Genomic DNA, 14,675 nt, shown 5'->3' with positions numbered 1-14,675 from the left:
AACTAATTATTATTATTATTATTATTATTTTTTTTTTTTTTTTTTTTTTTCTCGTTAAGTTGAACTCGACAATAGGATATAAATGATTGAATCTGTTTAACATGAAAATAGATAGAAGAATAAGTATAAAAAATAAGGTTATTTTATTTCTTAAAATATATTAAAGGATAAATCAGTTATTTGCGTTTTAATAAGCTAATCTAAGATGGTTTATACATAATAGATTAAAATTAACTTTTCTGTTGATGCGTTAAAAGAACGTATATACATCAAACAATAATACGAATTTCAAAGATATATATCAATATTTGTAATTCAATTCAAATAAAAGAAAAGGAAAAAAGAAAAAAAGAATTAACTCCACCATCAGTTTCGGCCACTAACCAATCTTCTCATTTCAGTGCTCTTTACCCAATTCCCCCCTTCCTTTTTCTCCCATCCCTACCACCTCCACCTGCAACACACACTTTCTCTCTCTACATATCTCTCCATTTCCAAAGGTACCACCTATGACCTATACATACACAATTATTGTATCTATCTACTGTTTGTTTCATTAATTTATCAACTGCGTTTCAATTCTATGTTGTTTTTTTTTTCTCTGTAACGCTCGAATATAACTTGTCTGTTTAAATTTAAATTTTAGATAATTAAAAAAAAAACCCCAAAACCACCATGGAGTGCATTGAAGCAAAAGCATTGAAATCGAGTTTTCTTAAGGAATTCGGCTCCAAATCAACCCAACAAACCTTGTTTGAAGATTTATGGTGTGTTGCGGGAATCGATAACGTTGTTAATGTTTCCCCTGATGAATTTTCCGTGGATGATTTGTTGGACCTCTCAGACAAGGATTTTCATAATTCCGATGGTGGGTGTTTTGAAGAGTATTCCGAGGAAGACGAAGAGAAGGATTCGATGATTTCTAGCAACTTTTCAAGTACAGGTGACCTTGTCTCTCTTCCCGCCGGCGAAATTCACCTTCCGGTAATTACAACATGGTTAAACATCTCTTTTCGTTTGACTTTTCTGGTCAAACGTTGCATTCATGATTCAACGAATTCGTTAATTTTCTGATGGAAAAGTCGAATTATGTTCAATTATTCGTATGGAAAAGTGAAGACGACGAATTTTACTGAAAAAAGTATCTAATTAAAATAAAGTACAAACAACTTTTTCGAAATTTCCTTTTGCAGGTCTAACATTTTTTCATTGATTTAAACGTTGCAGTTTTGATTCAACATTTCAACAAATTCGTTAAATTTCTTCGATGAAAGTTGAATTCGTCAAGTTTACTACAAATTTTGATTTGAATAATTGATAAAAGAATTATTTCCAGGTTGACGATATGGAAAACCTTGAATGGTTATCACAAATTGTGGATGATTCCACATCGGAATTTTCGCTTTCATTCCCGCCGGCGAATTTGAAGAAGACCGTGAAATTCACCATGAACCGGCACGAACCGGTAAGACCGGTGATTCCAAGTTTTACCGTTTTGGGATTATCGTACCCAGTACCTCGAAAGTGCAGAAGCAAACGGTCCAAGAAAACCGGCCAAGTTTGGTCCGGTTTGACCGAGTCATCCATGGACACCTCATCTTCCTATGACTCGTCCACCACTATGCATTTCCTAAACCCGGTTCAAATCATACAATCAATTTTCAATTTCCAAACCCCACCAACCAAAAAGCATAAGAAAAATACGGGTAGCGCGATAGCGTCCGATTTAAACGGATATATAACGCAACGACGATGTACACATTGTCAGGTTCAGAAAACCCCTCAGTGGCGAACTGGTCCTTTAGGACCGAAGACATTGTGTAATGCATGTGGAGTTCGGTTCAAATCTGGTCGTCTGTATCCTGAGTACAGACCGGCTTGTAGTCCAACATTTTCTGGTGATTTGCATTCTAACAGTCACCGGAAAGTGTTGGAAATGAGAAAGAAGAAGGAAAATGAAGTTGAACCGGATTTTAGTGTTGGTTTTGATAGTTTTTCATGTTAGACATGACCGGGTTCATTAGGTTTGGGCCAATTAGGTTCAGATTGTATAATTTTAGTGGGATGTTGGAAGACTTTTGTAGTTGTTAGGTTCCTAACGTTAGTTAGGGTGGTCTAATTTTAGATAAATTACATTTTACTACGTTATCCCAAATTGGAATTACAATTAGCATTATTTTCATATAAATATTTTGTTCCCATAATATTTAGATATAGTAATAATATTAAGGAATATGTGTTGCATTTGTTTAACCTTTTCTTCAATTTATTTAAAAAAGTTGTTTGATACATAAAATATGTTTCAACTTGTTATTTTAGGAGTAAAAAAATGAAATATTTTACCACATTACGTTTAATAGTTAAAATATGATTACACTTTTAGTGTATTAATTGCATATCCTGATATAAAGGTCTATAATGCAATATGTTGTTTATTTTGGCCTAATGATGAGACATGGTTGTATATTTCATCTTATTGAGACATGGGATAAAAATCATTGCCTTCAACATTTTCGATAAACCTTTTGGGGTTTGGAATACAAAATATGCATTTAGGGTGCAATTCTCTCATAAGAGTTTTTAAAGTTTTAGTCTTTTGCTTTAAAAAAAAAACTCGACTCAAATAAATAAAAAAAATTGTCTATCAGCCGAGCTTAGAACTTTTTATTCTAAAGAAAAAACCTATTAATACAAAAATAACTTCAACTAATTTTAAGAGTTCTTATTAGGGTTTAGTTTTTATATTCATTTTTCAAAAATTTAGAACTAATTCTGCTGAACAAATGATGACCCTCCGACCTAAGTATGTGGCCCTTGCATTTGCTAACAATTAAATTTTAAAATCAATAATTTGAGATACATCAAAATCAAGTATTTAGTTTCGTCCACCTATAAAATTCATTTTGTTTTCATTTATTAGTGGAAAAGTGATTGCATATCGACCATAAACTCCCACAAAAGTTGTCTAAATGTTTTGCAAGTTGGCGTCTTAGAATCTTTACAATGTTAGCTTTAAATAATGACTTTATTCAAGTATTTTGATTAAGGTTCATAAACACCTTAGATGTCATGTAAAAAAGCCTTATTTTCAGTGAGTTTATTAGATTTGTTTTTTGGCGAGTAAACACTTTTCTCCATCAATTATAATGTTATATGTCTCCTTAATATACATACCAATATAATTTCTTATATGTCTCCTTAATATACATACCAACGTAATTCCCTTTTCTGCCAAAAAAAGAATGATGGGCCCATTCCCTATAAATGGCTTGTGAGTTTGTGACAATTAAGCGACCACTTATCCTTGTTTCTTACTTTCTTACACACATGTTGACTAGATGTGGGTTGTGAATCGAGCCTAAAAAGTCGTATCGGTAGCAACGCACTAAGAATTTTGTACATGCAGCTTGCAATAGTCTTTAAGTACATGCAGCTTGCAATAGTCTTTAAAATTAACATTAGAATTTTGTAATTCACAAGTACAATAGTGTAAGTCTTTAGTGCTCTACTAAATTTTTAATAACACATAGTTTATAGAGATGAGAACAAAAGTATAATACTAAAGTATCAACTCTCTTCTAGTTCTCCCTTCACTCAAGCAATTATTCCTCAACTGTCACACGTCACAAACGCAAAGTATTAGGCATGAAAATTCTTAGTGAGTTATATGTAAGTAATCGTCAAAAAAAGAAACACACGATACCATTAACATCACATTAACATGAAAAACAAACCCTGACTAACATATGATTAGTTTAGTTTAATTAGTTAGTTTCTTATAATCTATCATTTGCAACACATACTTTAAGTATTAATTCCAGTTACAATACTAGTGTAGATAACTCGGAGAGTGATGTGTAGAATAGTCACGATCCGTCTGGTTGTTGGATTGGTTGGTTTATATAGAAAAGATCTTGCCTCCGGCTTGGTAATCAAACTTTTTTTTTTAATAGATTAATAAGTGATTTACAACTTATGTTTAGTTAATAAGTTTTATTAATTTAATTTACTTATAAGTTGTTACATATCATGTGAAAGGAAAAATGAAGATGCATTATCTACCCAAACACAATTAGGTGAAGTTTGTCGAATATGTCCTTATGATAACCAATTGGTTTGTGGTTTATCTATACAACTAGTCATATAGCTTTTCATTTGATTTATTTAGCCCACCAGAAGTTATAAAATTCATCTAAGAGAGCTTTACAATCGAGTTTTTGTCAAATAAGTCGTAAGACCCTAAAACGTGATGCAATTAAAGAATTTACAAAAAAAAAATCATAGGGATTTAAAAGGAGTTCTTCGCTAGATTTTCGGATACAGTCTCATTAACCACCAATGTTTGGACCATTCTACACGGTTCTGATGTATCATATATTTGTATCACAGTACATTGTGTTGACGAGAGCTAAAGAATAGGAGTGGTTGTTGTATTCCTTATTAATAGGTTGTAGATAAAAGAGTTAGTTGTTAATACTTGTATAAATGTATGTACTCATTCTCAAGATCAATTTAATTGAAAAAACGCGGGAATTATTCCTCCATACGAATTCTGCTAAATCTCTACATGGTATCAGAGCGAAGCAAAATCTGATCCTTCGAAATATTGAAGCAATATGGGGTCTGGTGACGCAGATACAGGATCCTCTACCCCTGTTATCGTCCAGAATGTTCAGGACGCCCCTTTCCCCACCGGAGTCATCCTCGATGACACAAATTTCCCGCTGTGGTCCCAATTAATGGAAATGCGAATTGGTGCTCGCAACAAATTAGGGTTCCTCACTGGTACAACGAAGAAACCCACAACGAACGAAAAGGCGATCGAAGTATGGACGACAGATAACAATCGAGTGAAGAGTTGGTTGATTGACTCCATGAGTCCAACCCTAATGCGCAGGTTTATTAGATTAAAGACGGCAGCAGAAATCTGGAATGCAGTTTCGAAAACGTTTTATGATGGAACCGATGAAACTCAACTCTTTGAGTTGAACCGAAAATCGTTCAACACCCGCCAAAACGGACGTCCACTTCCAACTTACTACAATGAATTAGTGAGCCTTTTCCAGGAAATTGATACACGATTGGAGGGAGACGGAGAGACAGTTGATGAAACGGTTGTGGCTAGCAAGATGTTGTCAAGGTTCCGTGTCCACATCTTCTTAGCTGGATTGGATTCTGAATTCAACCAGGCAAGAAGCGAATGCTTAAGGAAAGACCCACTACTCAGTCTTGAAGCATGCTATGCTTACATCAGGAAAGACTCCAGTCAGCGACAAGCCATGGAAGACACACCGGTTGAATCAGATAGTGTGGTTCATGTTGCAACACGAAACCGAACTGCGAAAGGAAAGGGTTCTAATGGAAAAGGAGGAGGAGGAAACACCTTCAAATGCACTCACTGTGGAGAAGAAGGACACTCTAAAGCCAAGTGTTATGAGATAATTGGCTACCCAGATTGGTGGGATTTTTCAAAAAGGCCAAGAAAGAAAGTCGGACAAGCTTCAGTGGCAACCTCGACCTCGGAGACTCAAGAACTAACCCCTCTTATGGCAGCACACACCTCCACTAGTTCTGGTAAGTCTCAATATAAAAATACTCATAGTAATGAGTGGATAATCGATACTGGAGCCTCAGATCATATGATAAATAACCTTGACAACTTAACTGCATCACATACCCCTAAACAAATGAACATCTATACAGCTAGTGGTGAAGTCGAAAATGTCACAGCTGAAGGCACTGTAAAAGTATCTAGCTCTATGGAGCTTAACAAAGTCTTAGTAGTTCCCTCGTTGTCTTCAAATTTACTATCAGTTAGTCAGATTACCGAAGCTCTAAACTGCTATGTTACTTTTTGGCCGAATAATTGTGTATTTCAGGACATTACGACACACCAGATTCGTTGCTATGGTACTAGGAGAGGGAGGCTATACTATCTGGAAGAAGACTATCGAAGTCAAGCAAATCATGTAGGAGTAACTCACGCGAATAAAGCCATGGCCATGTTATGGCATCGTAGACTTGGGCATTTATCCTTTAGTTATCTTAGAAAAATGAAACCAAATTTGTTTTTGAATGTATCAGATGATGAATTTAGTTGTAGGATATGTGAGTTATCGAAAAATAAAAGAATATCTTACTCTCCTAGTGATACTAAAAATTTGGTACCATTCATGACAATTCACTCTGATGTATGGGGTCCGGCACCAATCCAGACCCCGAGTGGTGCTCGTTACTTTGTTACGTTTACAGATGAATGCACACGCATGATTTGGATATCTCTCCTCAAAAACAAAGGAGAAGTATTCAAAGCCTTTACAGAGTTACATAAGTTCATAAAAACTGAGTATAGGAGAGAAATTCATACTCTATAATCGGATAACAGGGGTGAGTATGTTAGTTGGGAGATGAAAAACTTTTGTAAATAAAATTTGATACGACATCAAACTTCTTGTTCACAAACCCCACAACAGAACGGACTTGCTGAACGTCGAAATAGATCAATCCTCGAAATTGTTCGCGCTTCCCTCTTTGATATGACAGTACCACGCAAGTATTGGGGGGAAGCAGTTCGATCCGCTGCCTATATCATGAATCGTACACCTTTAAGGGTCATTGAATTCAAGACTCCTCTACAAAAACTACATGACCTCATAGAGATTACACCAAAACAGAATCTTGAACCTCGAATTTTTGGGTGCACGGCCTATGTTCATCAAAATATAGGTAAACTTGAACCAAGAGCCATTCGATGCTTCTTTATAGGGTATGCGGACTATAAGAAGGGTTACCGGTGTCTTGATCCCCAAAGTGGAAAGATATATGTCACTCGTGATGTGTCGTTCCATGAAACTATTTCATACTTTGACCATAAGGATCCGCTTCAGGGGGAGAGATGTCATGAAGAAAATAAAAATGAACAAAGTCCCAACCAGAATGAGTTTTTTGAAATCTTTGAAAGACAGCAAGATGGTAACACCAACCTAGAAATCGAAGATGCTGATGAACAACAACAAGCTGGTGACACCAACCTAGAAATGGAAGAGGTAGATACTAACGAAACCGAAGTCACCGAAGAACCGGTTATCGAACAGGAGCATAATCAAGTGATTGAAGATACTAACGAAACTGGTAATACTATGCCAGATGTGTCTGTTTTGCAGGAAAATGAACAGGGAAATGATGATATCTCAAACCTTGAAGAAGAAGATACTGATCTTGAAACAGGAGGTGTACAGAGATACCCTATAAGAAGCAACCGGGGGAAACCAAAGAAACAGTATCAACCAGATGTGAAGGCAAGAGGAAAATATGCAATCATTAATTATGTTTCGTAACATAGGTTGGCATTACCACATGCACTCCTGGTAGAAAATTTAACCACCACATCAATTCCAAATAATGTACAAGAAGCCTTGAGTGACGGAAGGTGGAAGAATGCAATGAATGAGGAAATGAAGGCACTTCAAAAGAATGAGACGTGGGAACTTGTGAGACTTCCTAGTGGACATAAGACTGTGGGGTGTAGGTGGATTTACACTATCAAACTGGACTCAAATGGGAACATTAACAGGTATAAGGCCAGATTAGTAGCAAAGGGGTACACACAAAAGTATGGAATAGACTATGGTGACACGTTTGCCCCGGTGGCGAAGATCAATACCATTAGAATTCTTGTTTCAATTGCTGCAAACAAAGACTGGCCTCTTAAGCAATTTGATGTAAAAAATGCGTTCCTCAACGGATATCTGGAAGAAGAAGTTTATATGGATCCCCCACCAGGTATTAAATGTGAAGGGAAAGTGTGCAAGCTAAAGAAAGCCCTGTATGGAATGAAACAATCCCCACGTGCATGGTTTGGAAGGTTTTCAACATTTATGAAGAAGATTGGATATAAGCAAAGTGATGCTGATCACACTTTGTTTGTGAAAGCAAAAAATGGGAAGGTGACTGCCCTAATTGTTTATGTTGATGACATGGTAGTGACAGGAAATGATAATGTTGAAATGAAGAATCTCCAAAGAGCATTGGCCACTGAATTCGAGTTGAAAGATCTAGGAAGTTTGAAATACTTCTTAGGGATTGAGGTGGCAAGATCAAAGGCAGGAATATCAATGAATCAACGAAAATATGTGCTAGATCTCTTAGCAGAGACTGGGATGTTGAACTGTAAACCGGTAGATACCCCTATCGAAACAAATCACTATTTGGAGATACTTCCCAATCAAATTCCAGCAAATAAAGATCGGTATCAGAAGTTAGTAGGAAAATTGATCTACCTATCTCACACAAGACCAGACATAGCTTATGCTGTGTTTGTGGTCAGCCGGTTCATGCATGCGCCAAGTGAAATTCATATGAATGCAGTATACCGGATCTTGAGATATCTTAAATCATCTCCAGGAAAGGGCATATTTTTTGGAAAAAATCAAGATCACCATGTTAGTGGCTTTACAGATGCGGATTGGGGTGGAGATCGAAATGATGGAAAGTCCACTTCAGGTTATTTCACCTTTGTTGGTGGTAACTTAGTCACATGGAGAAGCAAGAAACAAAAGGTGGTCTCAAGGTCAAGCGCGGAAGCTGAGTATAGAGGAATGGTTCATGGCATTTGTGAACTGTTATGGATAAAGCGGATTCTAAGAGATCTAGGGGTCTCATTAAGATCACCCATGAAGCTATATTGTGATAATGAATCAACAGTGAAGATTGCTAATAATCCTATACAACATGACAGGACAAAGCACGTGGAGATTGACCGACATTTTATTAAAGATCACTTAGAAAGAAATACTGTGGAGCTTCCACATGTAAGCTCTGAGGATCAACTTGCAGATATGCTAACGAAGGCAGTGTGTGGGAGAGTATTTCATAGCTCTCTTGACAAGCTGGGAATGAAGGATATACATTCTCCACCTTGAGGGGGAGTGTTGACGAGAGCTAAAGAATAGGAGTGGTTGTTGTATTCCTTATTAATAGGTTGTAGATAAAAGAGTTAGTTGTTAATACTTGTATAAATGTATGTACTCATTCTCAAGATCAATTTAATTGAAAAAACGCAGGAATTATTCCTCCATACGAATTCTGCTAAATCTCTACACATTGGACCCCTCCACTCGGACATCAGAGAGTGTGACGTGCAAGCCTATAGGTCCCTTTATTCGTTAAAAAAAAACACCATAATTTTTGCAACATGTTACTTACATCCTAAAAGCCATTTCAACTAACTCAAAAAGTTTGTCAAACATCGCCCTATTGATAGGTTTTGGCAAAATAGATACAACAATATCATTCGAAATTACAATCATTTTTCGAGTTAACCCATTTTTCTTGTGAGTGTGATAGCACTAAACAAACCATTACCTATTTATACTATATACAGAGTTAGAGTTGTATTTTATATTTATATTTATCAACCATTCAACTCTAACTTAACTACTTTTATTAAATCAACTAATACCAACATAAGTCGTCCATTTATGAAAGCAACAACTCCCATCTACAACCTATTTAGCAAGGCTTTTTATTGATTGGTAAAATACAAAAATTAATAATAATAATAATAATAATAATAATAATAATAATAATAATAATAATAAAACCTTAAAATGTAACATTTGAACGAACCAACTTAAAATAATATAAAAATATATGTCGCGAAATTCAAACTTAATATAAAGCTTTAAACCTTAAATACAAGCCTCGTTAGACATATGGAAAATTATCATAACATGATTAAATCTAATCAAAATAAATTTGGGTTTGGAACTACAATTAGATCGAAAAAATTGGAAAATCAAAATCAGATTTGAAAGAAAAACAAGACCGAATCGAAAAAACTTAAATCCGAAGCAAAAAGCCAAATGCAAAAAAACCATGAAACCAAACCAAAAAAATACCAAACCACTTTCAAATTGGTCTGAAAGAAGCACTAGCATATTGAGACCGTCAACGTGTAGGTGTAATATTATATATAATATTATATATGAGAAGGTTATTTTGGTTGAAACTCATTTCACAATGTACCATGCGGAAATGATGATTATTGTTTACTTTTTTTAATTCATAGAATTTTTTTGAAAATTTAATTTTGTGAATAAATATATAAAAGATAATGCAAAAATTAGAAAAATAAATAATATGTAGATTGGGAGTAGCCGCTAGGTGCACAAATACAGTTTTAACAGCTTTGGGTTTTAAAAAATCGATTTTTTTGTTATAATCGATTTGAATTTTGAAGTTGTTTTGGAAGTGAAATTGCGTTAAAAAAACAAATTTTCAATTAAAAACGGTTAGGTTCAATTTTTTAGAAAAAAAAAAATCATGAAATGAACAAATTATAGGGTGTGTATTAAGAATCTGACCATGAAAAACTAAGATTTGTAAAATGATCATGACTTCCGTTAGACCCACTCTACAGAAGCCTTATAACTCTGAGGAATGTGAATATCAATGAGGAAATGAAGGAGCAGGGAAAAAGACAAAAAAAAAAGGTGGGGTACATACTTCCGCAGAAGATGGTTCCGCGGAAATGTTTTGTGTTCTACGGAACATTGATATCTCTGAAGAAATGGTAGCTGAAAGAATATAAATGATTCTGATAGTTCCTCGGGGATATATATGTAGAACACATCAACGTCTATGCGGAAATGGTTAATTCTTTATGGAAATGATTGGTGGAGCGGTTTTTAATCAATTAATGATGATTTTAAAGCGTTTTTATGTTATTATCGGTTTTTATGACTTTTGGTGACTAGAAACCATTTTTTTCGTTTTTTTAAATGCTTTAATCACTAAAAGTCATTTTTTCATTGTCTATGTGGAGAGTGTTATGAAAAAAAATGAGTTTTATGACTTTGGTGGAACATATAATTGATTCAAGAAAGATAATGGTACTCAAAATTGAAAAAAAAAAAAAAACAATTTAAAAAATGAAATTCTGCAGAGGCCTCTGTGGATCCGCATAAAGGCCATCTACGGATCTATTCTCCATCCACACACTTCTAAGGAAACATTCTTCGGCTAGCCATGGCAAAAATTAGGATTTCCTAACTCTTCTTATCAATTAAACTACAATACACCCTAAAGAACATATAATTGATTCAATAACAAATTTATAAATCAAATACGACGTTTCTATTGCCCATTAGGGTTTCATAAATTTCAAAAGAAGGATAAACACTTTCATGAGTTCCATAGCCATCAGATAGGACATCCTCATCTAGTCCTTGCACATTTTGGGGTCGCCTCACCATCTGTAACAACAATCTATCTTTGATCGTTCGATTGTTCGTGTTCCCACCATCGTTCCGTAGCAACGTCCCCCCCAAACAGCCTATGTTGTACGCACTTCCGCGGCAAAGCAAGTAGAAACCAATTTTTTTTTTGTGATTTTATAATATTACCCTTGTCACCTCAATTCCTCACAAATAGTATCATTTCTCAGAGGTTTAAGGCTTCCGCAGAGCCCCCCTCTACGAAAGTCATAGTCATTTTATAAAACATGATTTTTCATGATTAAAATCTTCAAACAACCCCTTACCTATGGTCAATTCATGAAATTTCTCTTTGGTTTTTAATTGTGTATATATATATATATATATATATATATATATATATATATATATATATATATATATATATATATATATATATGTATTAATTTGCAAATGAGGTTTGTGAGGGAGATGTATTGTTCATGTTAGTGGCAATCAATGTAATAAACAATAGGATGAAGGATAGTTCCGGATTAGAAAGAAAACCTGTCTTGTAAGTTAGACAAATCGGTCCATAACTATATATATCAAGTTTCAAGTTAGGTTCATATTTTTATAATATTTATAATTGTAAGTTATATAATATACATATTAATACATGCATATATTATGCATTTACCATTCAGTTTCCGTCCTAAATCTTATTTTCTTTTATATACTTTACCCTTAAATTATTTTTTATTTAACACTTTTATACTTATGTTTTTTTATCCCTTATATAATTTGTTTTGATTGTTTTCATTTTTACTGATGTTTTTTTTAATTAATATTCATTTGTGCATTGTATGAGTCAAAATACATTTTCAATTATAGCATCCTCCATACATAATTATTTTTGTTTTTACTTACTCTTTTAGTCCTTTATATAATTTGTTTTGATTATTTTCGTTTTTACTAATATTTTTTTTTTTTAATTAAGTATCTTTTGTCTATGAATCAAGATATATTTTCAAACTCTTTTTTTTTCTCCAACTTTGGCATATATTTGTTTTTGATGAAAACTTTATTTTATAGAGTAAATTATTGAAATCATCTTATGATTTGGTCAAAATTAAAAGTTTGGTCTCTAATTTTTTTTGCATTCGGATCGTCCATGTGGTTTGATTTTGTTGTGTTTTTTTGTCATTTACATACATAAAGTTAGAGACCAAACGTGCAATTTTGACCAAACCATAAAGACAAAAAATGCAACAAAATAAAACTATATAGACGAACGAAGTGCAAAAAAAAAATTAGTGATCAAACATGCAATTTTAATCAAACCATAAAGACGATTTCAGTAACATACTCTATTTTATATTATTAAAACCTATTTCTAAAGTTGACCCGGTTATAGGTCGATTCAAATAAACGTTAAATTTTGTACACCTCTACACCCAAGTTTGGCACGGTCCATATTAGTGATTTGGAGCTTTAGACGACCCGTTAGTCTCTTGGTCGCCGTACCCGATACGGATTGTAATTTTCTTACACATTTCACTCCTACTCCTATCTACGCGTTTAACCCCAAAACCCTACTACTGCTTCTCTCTCTCTCTCTCTCTCTCTCTCTCTCTCTCTCTCTAGTTAATCGGAACAATGGCAGAGCAACTAACGGAGGAACAAATTGCTGAGTTCAAGGAAGCTTTCAGCCTCTTCGACAAAGATGGAGATGGTATATATAATACATATACAGTTTTTCTCATTTTCCTTCTTACATATCTGTTTATTATTTTTGAATATGCCTGTTTATGTAGATCCGTACTTGTTTGCTTGTATGTTTTTAGTAGATCTGTGAGGATTTGTTGTTTTCGATTGTTTTGGAGTTATTCCATATATAAACACAAAAACAGTGACTACTCGATCTGCATTTGGTCTTTACTATTAGTATTATTTTTAAAAAAATTCAGCGCTTCAGAAATATTTATATCGTTTGATTTTATACGACGAAGTAAAAGCAATTATGCTGGAAGAATCGCAATTTTTATGCCTCCCTCCTCAATCCTCATCATATGCAAATGTATAACGACTATAGTGTTTGAGGAAAGTATATCATTAATTATATCATCATATATATGCTCTGAATGGTGCGCTGGATGTTATAATTTGATGTTAAGAGTTCAATTTTTATATATGTTGAAGAACAGGTTGGGATGTAATCTGTTTAAAATAATGATATAATGCCTGCGAAATTTTAAGATTGAATTAGGGAGAAAAGAATTGGGCATCTGGACTATTCCTTTAAACCTAACCTTTGAAAAGCAAAAATATTAAAGGGTTTGAGACAAAAAAAAAAAAAGGGATATATATTTTGTTGGGGATATTAATATTAATTGAGATTTTGTTTATATATAATAGGGTGTATTACGACTAAAGAGTTGGGAACAGTTATGAGGTCATTGGGCCAGAATCCTACTGAAGCTGAACTGCAGGATATGATCAATGAAGTCGATGCTGATCAGAATGGAACCATTGATTTCCCTGAGTTTCTCAATCTCATGGCCAGGAAAATGAAGGTCACTCTCACTCTCACTTTTAAATTTTAAAATTCTTAGAAACAGAGACCTTATCCAGTTTTGTATTGTTTTGTTTGGTTTAATGAAGGACACTGATTCTGAGGAGGAACTGAAAGAAGCTTTCAAGGTGTTTGACAAGGATCAGAACGGATACATTTCTGCTGCTGAAGTATGAATTTTTACTTTTTTTTTTTTGTAAAAATATTTTTATAGAATTAAATCTGTGCATATTTATTTATGTGATTGATTGTGCACAGCTTCGGCATGTGATGACAAACCTGGGGGAGAAGCTGACGGATGAAGAAGTGGATGAGATGATAAGAGAAGCTGACATGGATGGTGATGGTCAAGTAAACTATGAGGAGTTTGTGAGGATGATGCTTGCTAAGTAGTAATAATAATACTCATTTGAATACTTATTCTGCTGTTAATTAGATTTAGACAGACTCACTCACTCTTGCAATACCTACCAAATGTTTCTCCTAAACCTCTCTCTTATTTTATTGGAAGAATTATTTCTCAACCCAAAATATGTTACTTTTTATCTATTTATATATAATAATATATTATTAGGTGCCAAATTATGTTAACGGATACAAAATATCCAATCACGTTTCAAACAGATTTAAAAAGAAATCAGTTTTAATTTGAGTATTTATACAATGATACATTAAGTTTTATATTGTTGAATAGTTACACAAATTTACATCGATTCTAGTTGCATAAATTTACATCGATTCCTTAGATTTTGACAACTTTAATAGAATTATCTTTAACAACTCACTAATAACATATGATATGAGCAATGGCGGCCCTTGGGTGTGCTTGTCATGCCATTGTATAATGCCTTCATTCAATCGTAAGACCGGAAGGAGCTGGGTGCGGGAAGAGGGGTGAGACCTTT

General features: G+C 34.1%; 2 protein-coding genes across 2 annotated transcripts; both read left to right on the top strand.

Moving 5' to 3' along the window:
* The first annotated feature begins 347 nt into the window (after positions 1 to 347).
* LOC145042326 (GATA transcription factor 5-like) lies at positions 348 to 2,204 on the top strand. Its single transcript, XM_078990716.1, has 3 exons — positions 348 to 500; positions 647 to 984; positions 1,337 to 2,204. Exons 2-3 carry the CDS (start codon positions 676 to 678, stop codon positions 2,003 to 2,005), a joined length of 978 nt encoding a protein of 325 aa, XP_078846842.1. The 5' UTR covers positions 348 to 500; positions 647 to 675; the 3' UTR covers positions 2,006 to 2,204.
* A 10,548-nt stretch (positions 2,205 to 12,752) lies between these two features.
* LOC145042325 (calmodulin) lies at positions 12,753 to 14,301 on the top strand. The gene is made up of 4 exons (XM_078990715.1): positions 12,753 to 12,930; positions 13,614 to 13,771; positions 13,860 to 13,940; positions 14,029 to 14,301. Exons 1-4 carry the CDS (start codon positions 12,855 to 12,857, stop codon positions 14,161 to 14,163), a joined length of 450 nt encoding a protein of 149 aa, XP_078846841.1. The 5' UTR covers positions 12,753 to 12,854; the 3' UTR covers positions 14,164 to 14,301.
* The last annotated feature ends 374 nt before the right edge of the window (positions 14,302 to 14,675 follow it).

The sequence above is a fragment of the Lactuca saligna genome, chromosome 4, assembly GCF_052625555.1.
Source record: "Lactuca saligna cultivar CGN05327 chromosome 4, ASM5262555v1, whole genome shotgun sequence".
NCBI lineage: Eukaryota > Viridiplantae > Streptophyta > Magnoliopsida > Asterales > Asteraceae > Lactuca > Lactuca saligna.
The sequence above is the reverse complement of the archived record's forward strand: the minus strand, read 5'-3'. Positions and strand labels throughout refer to the sequence as shown.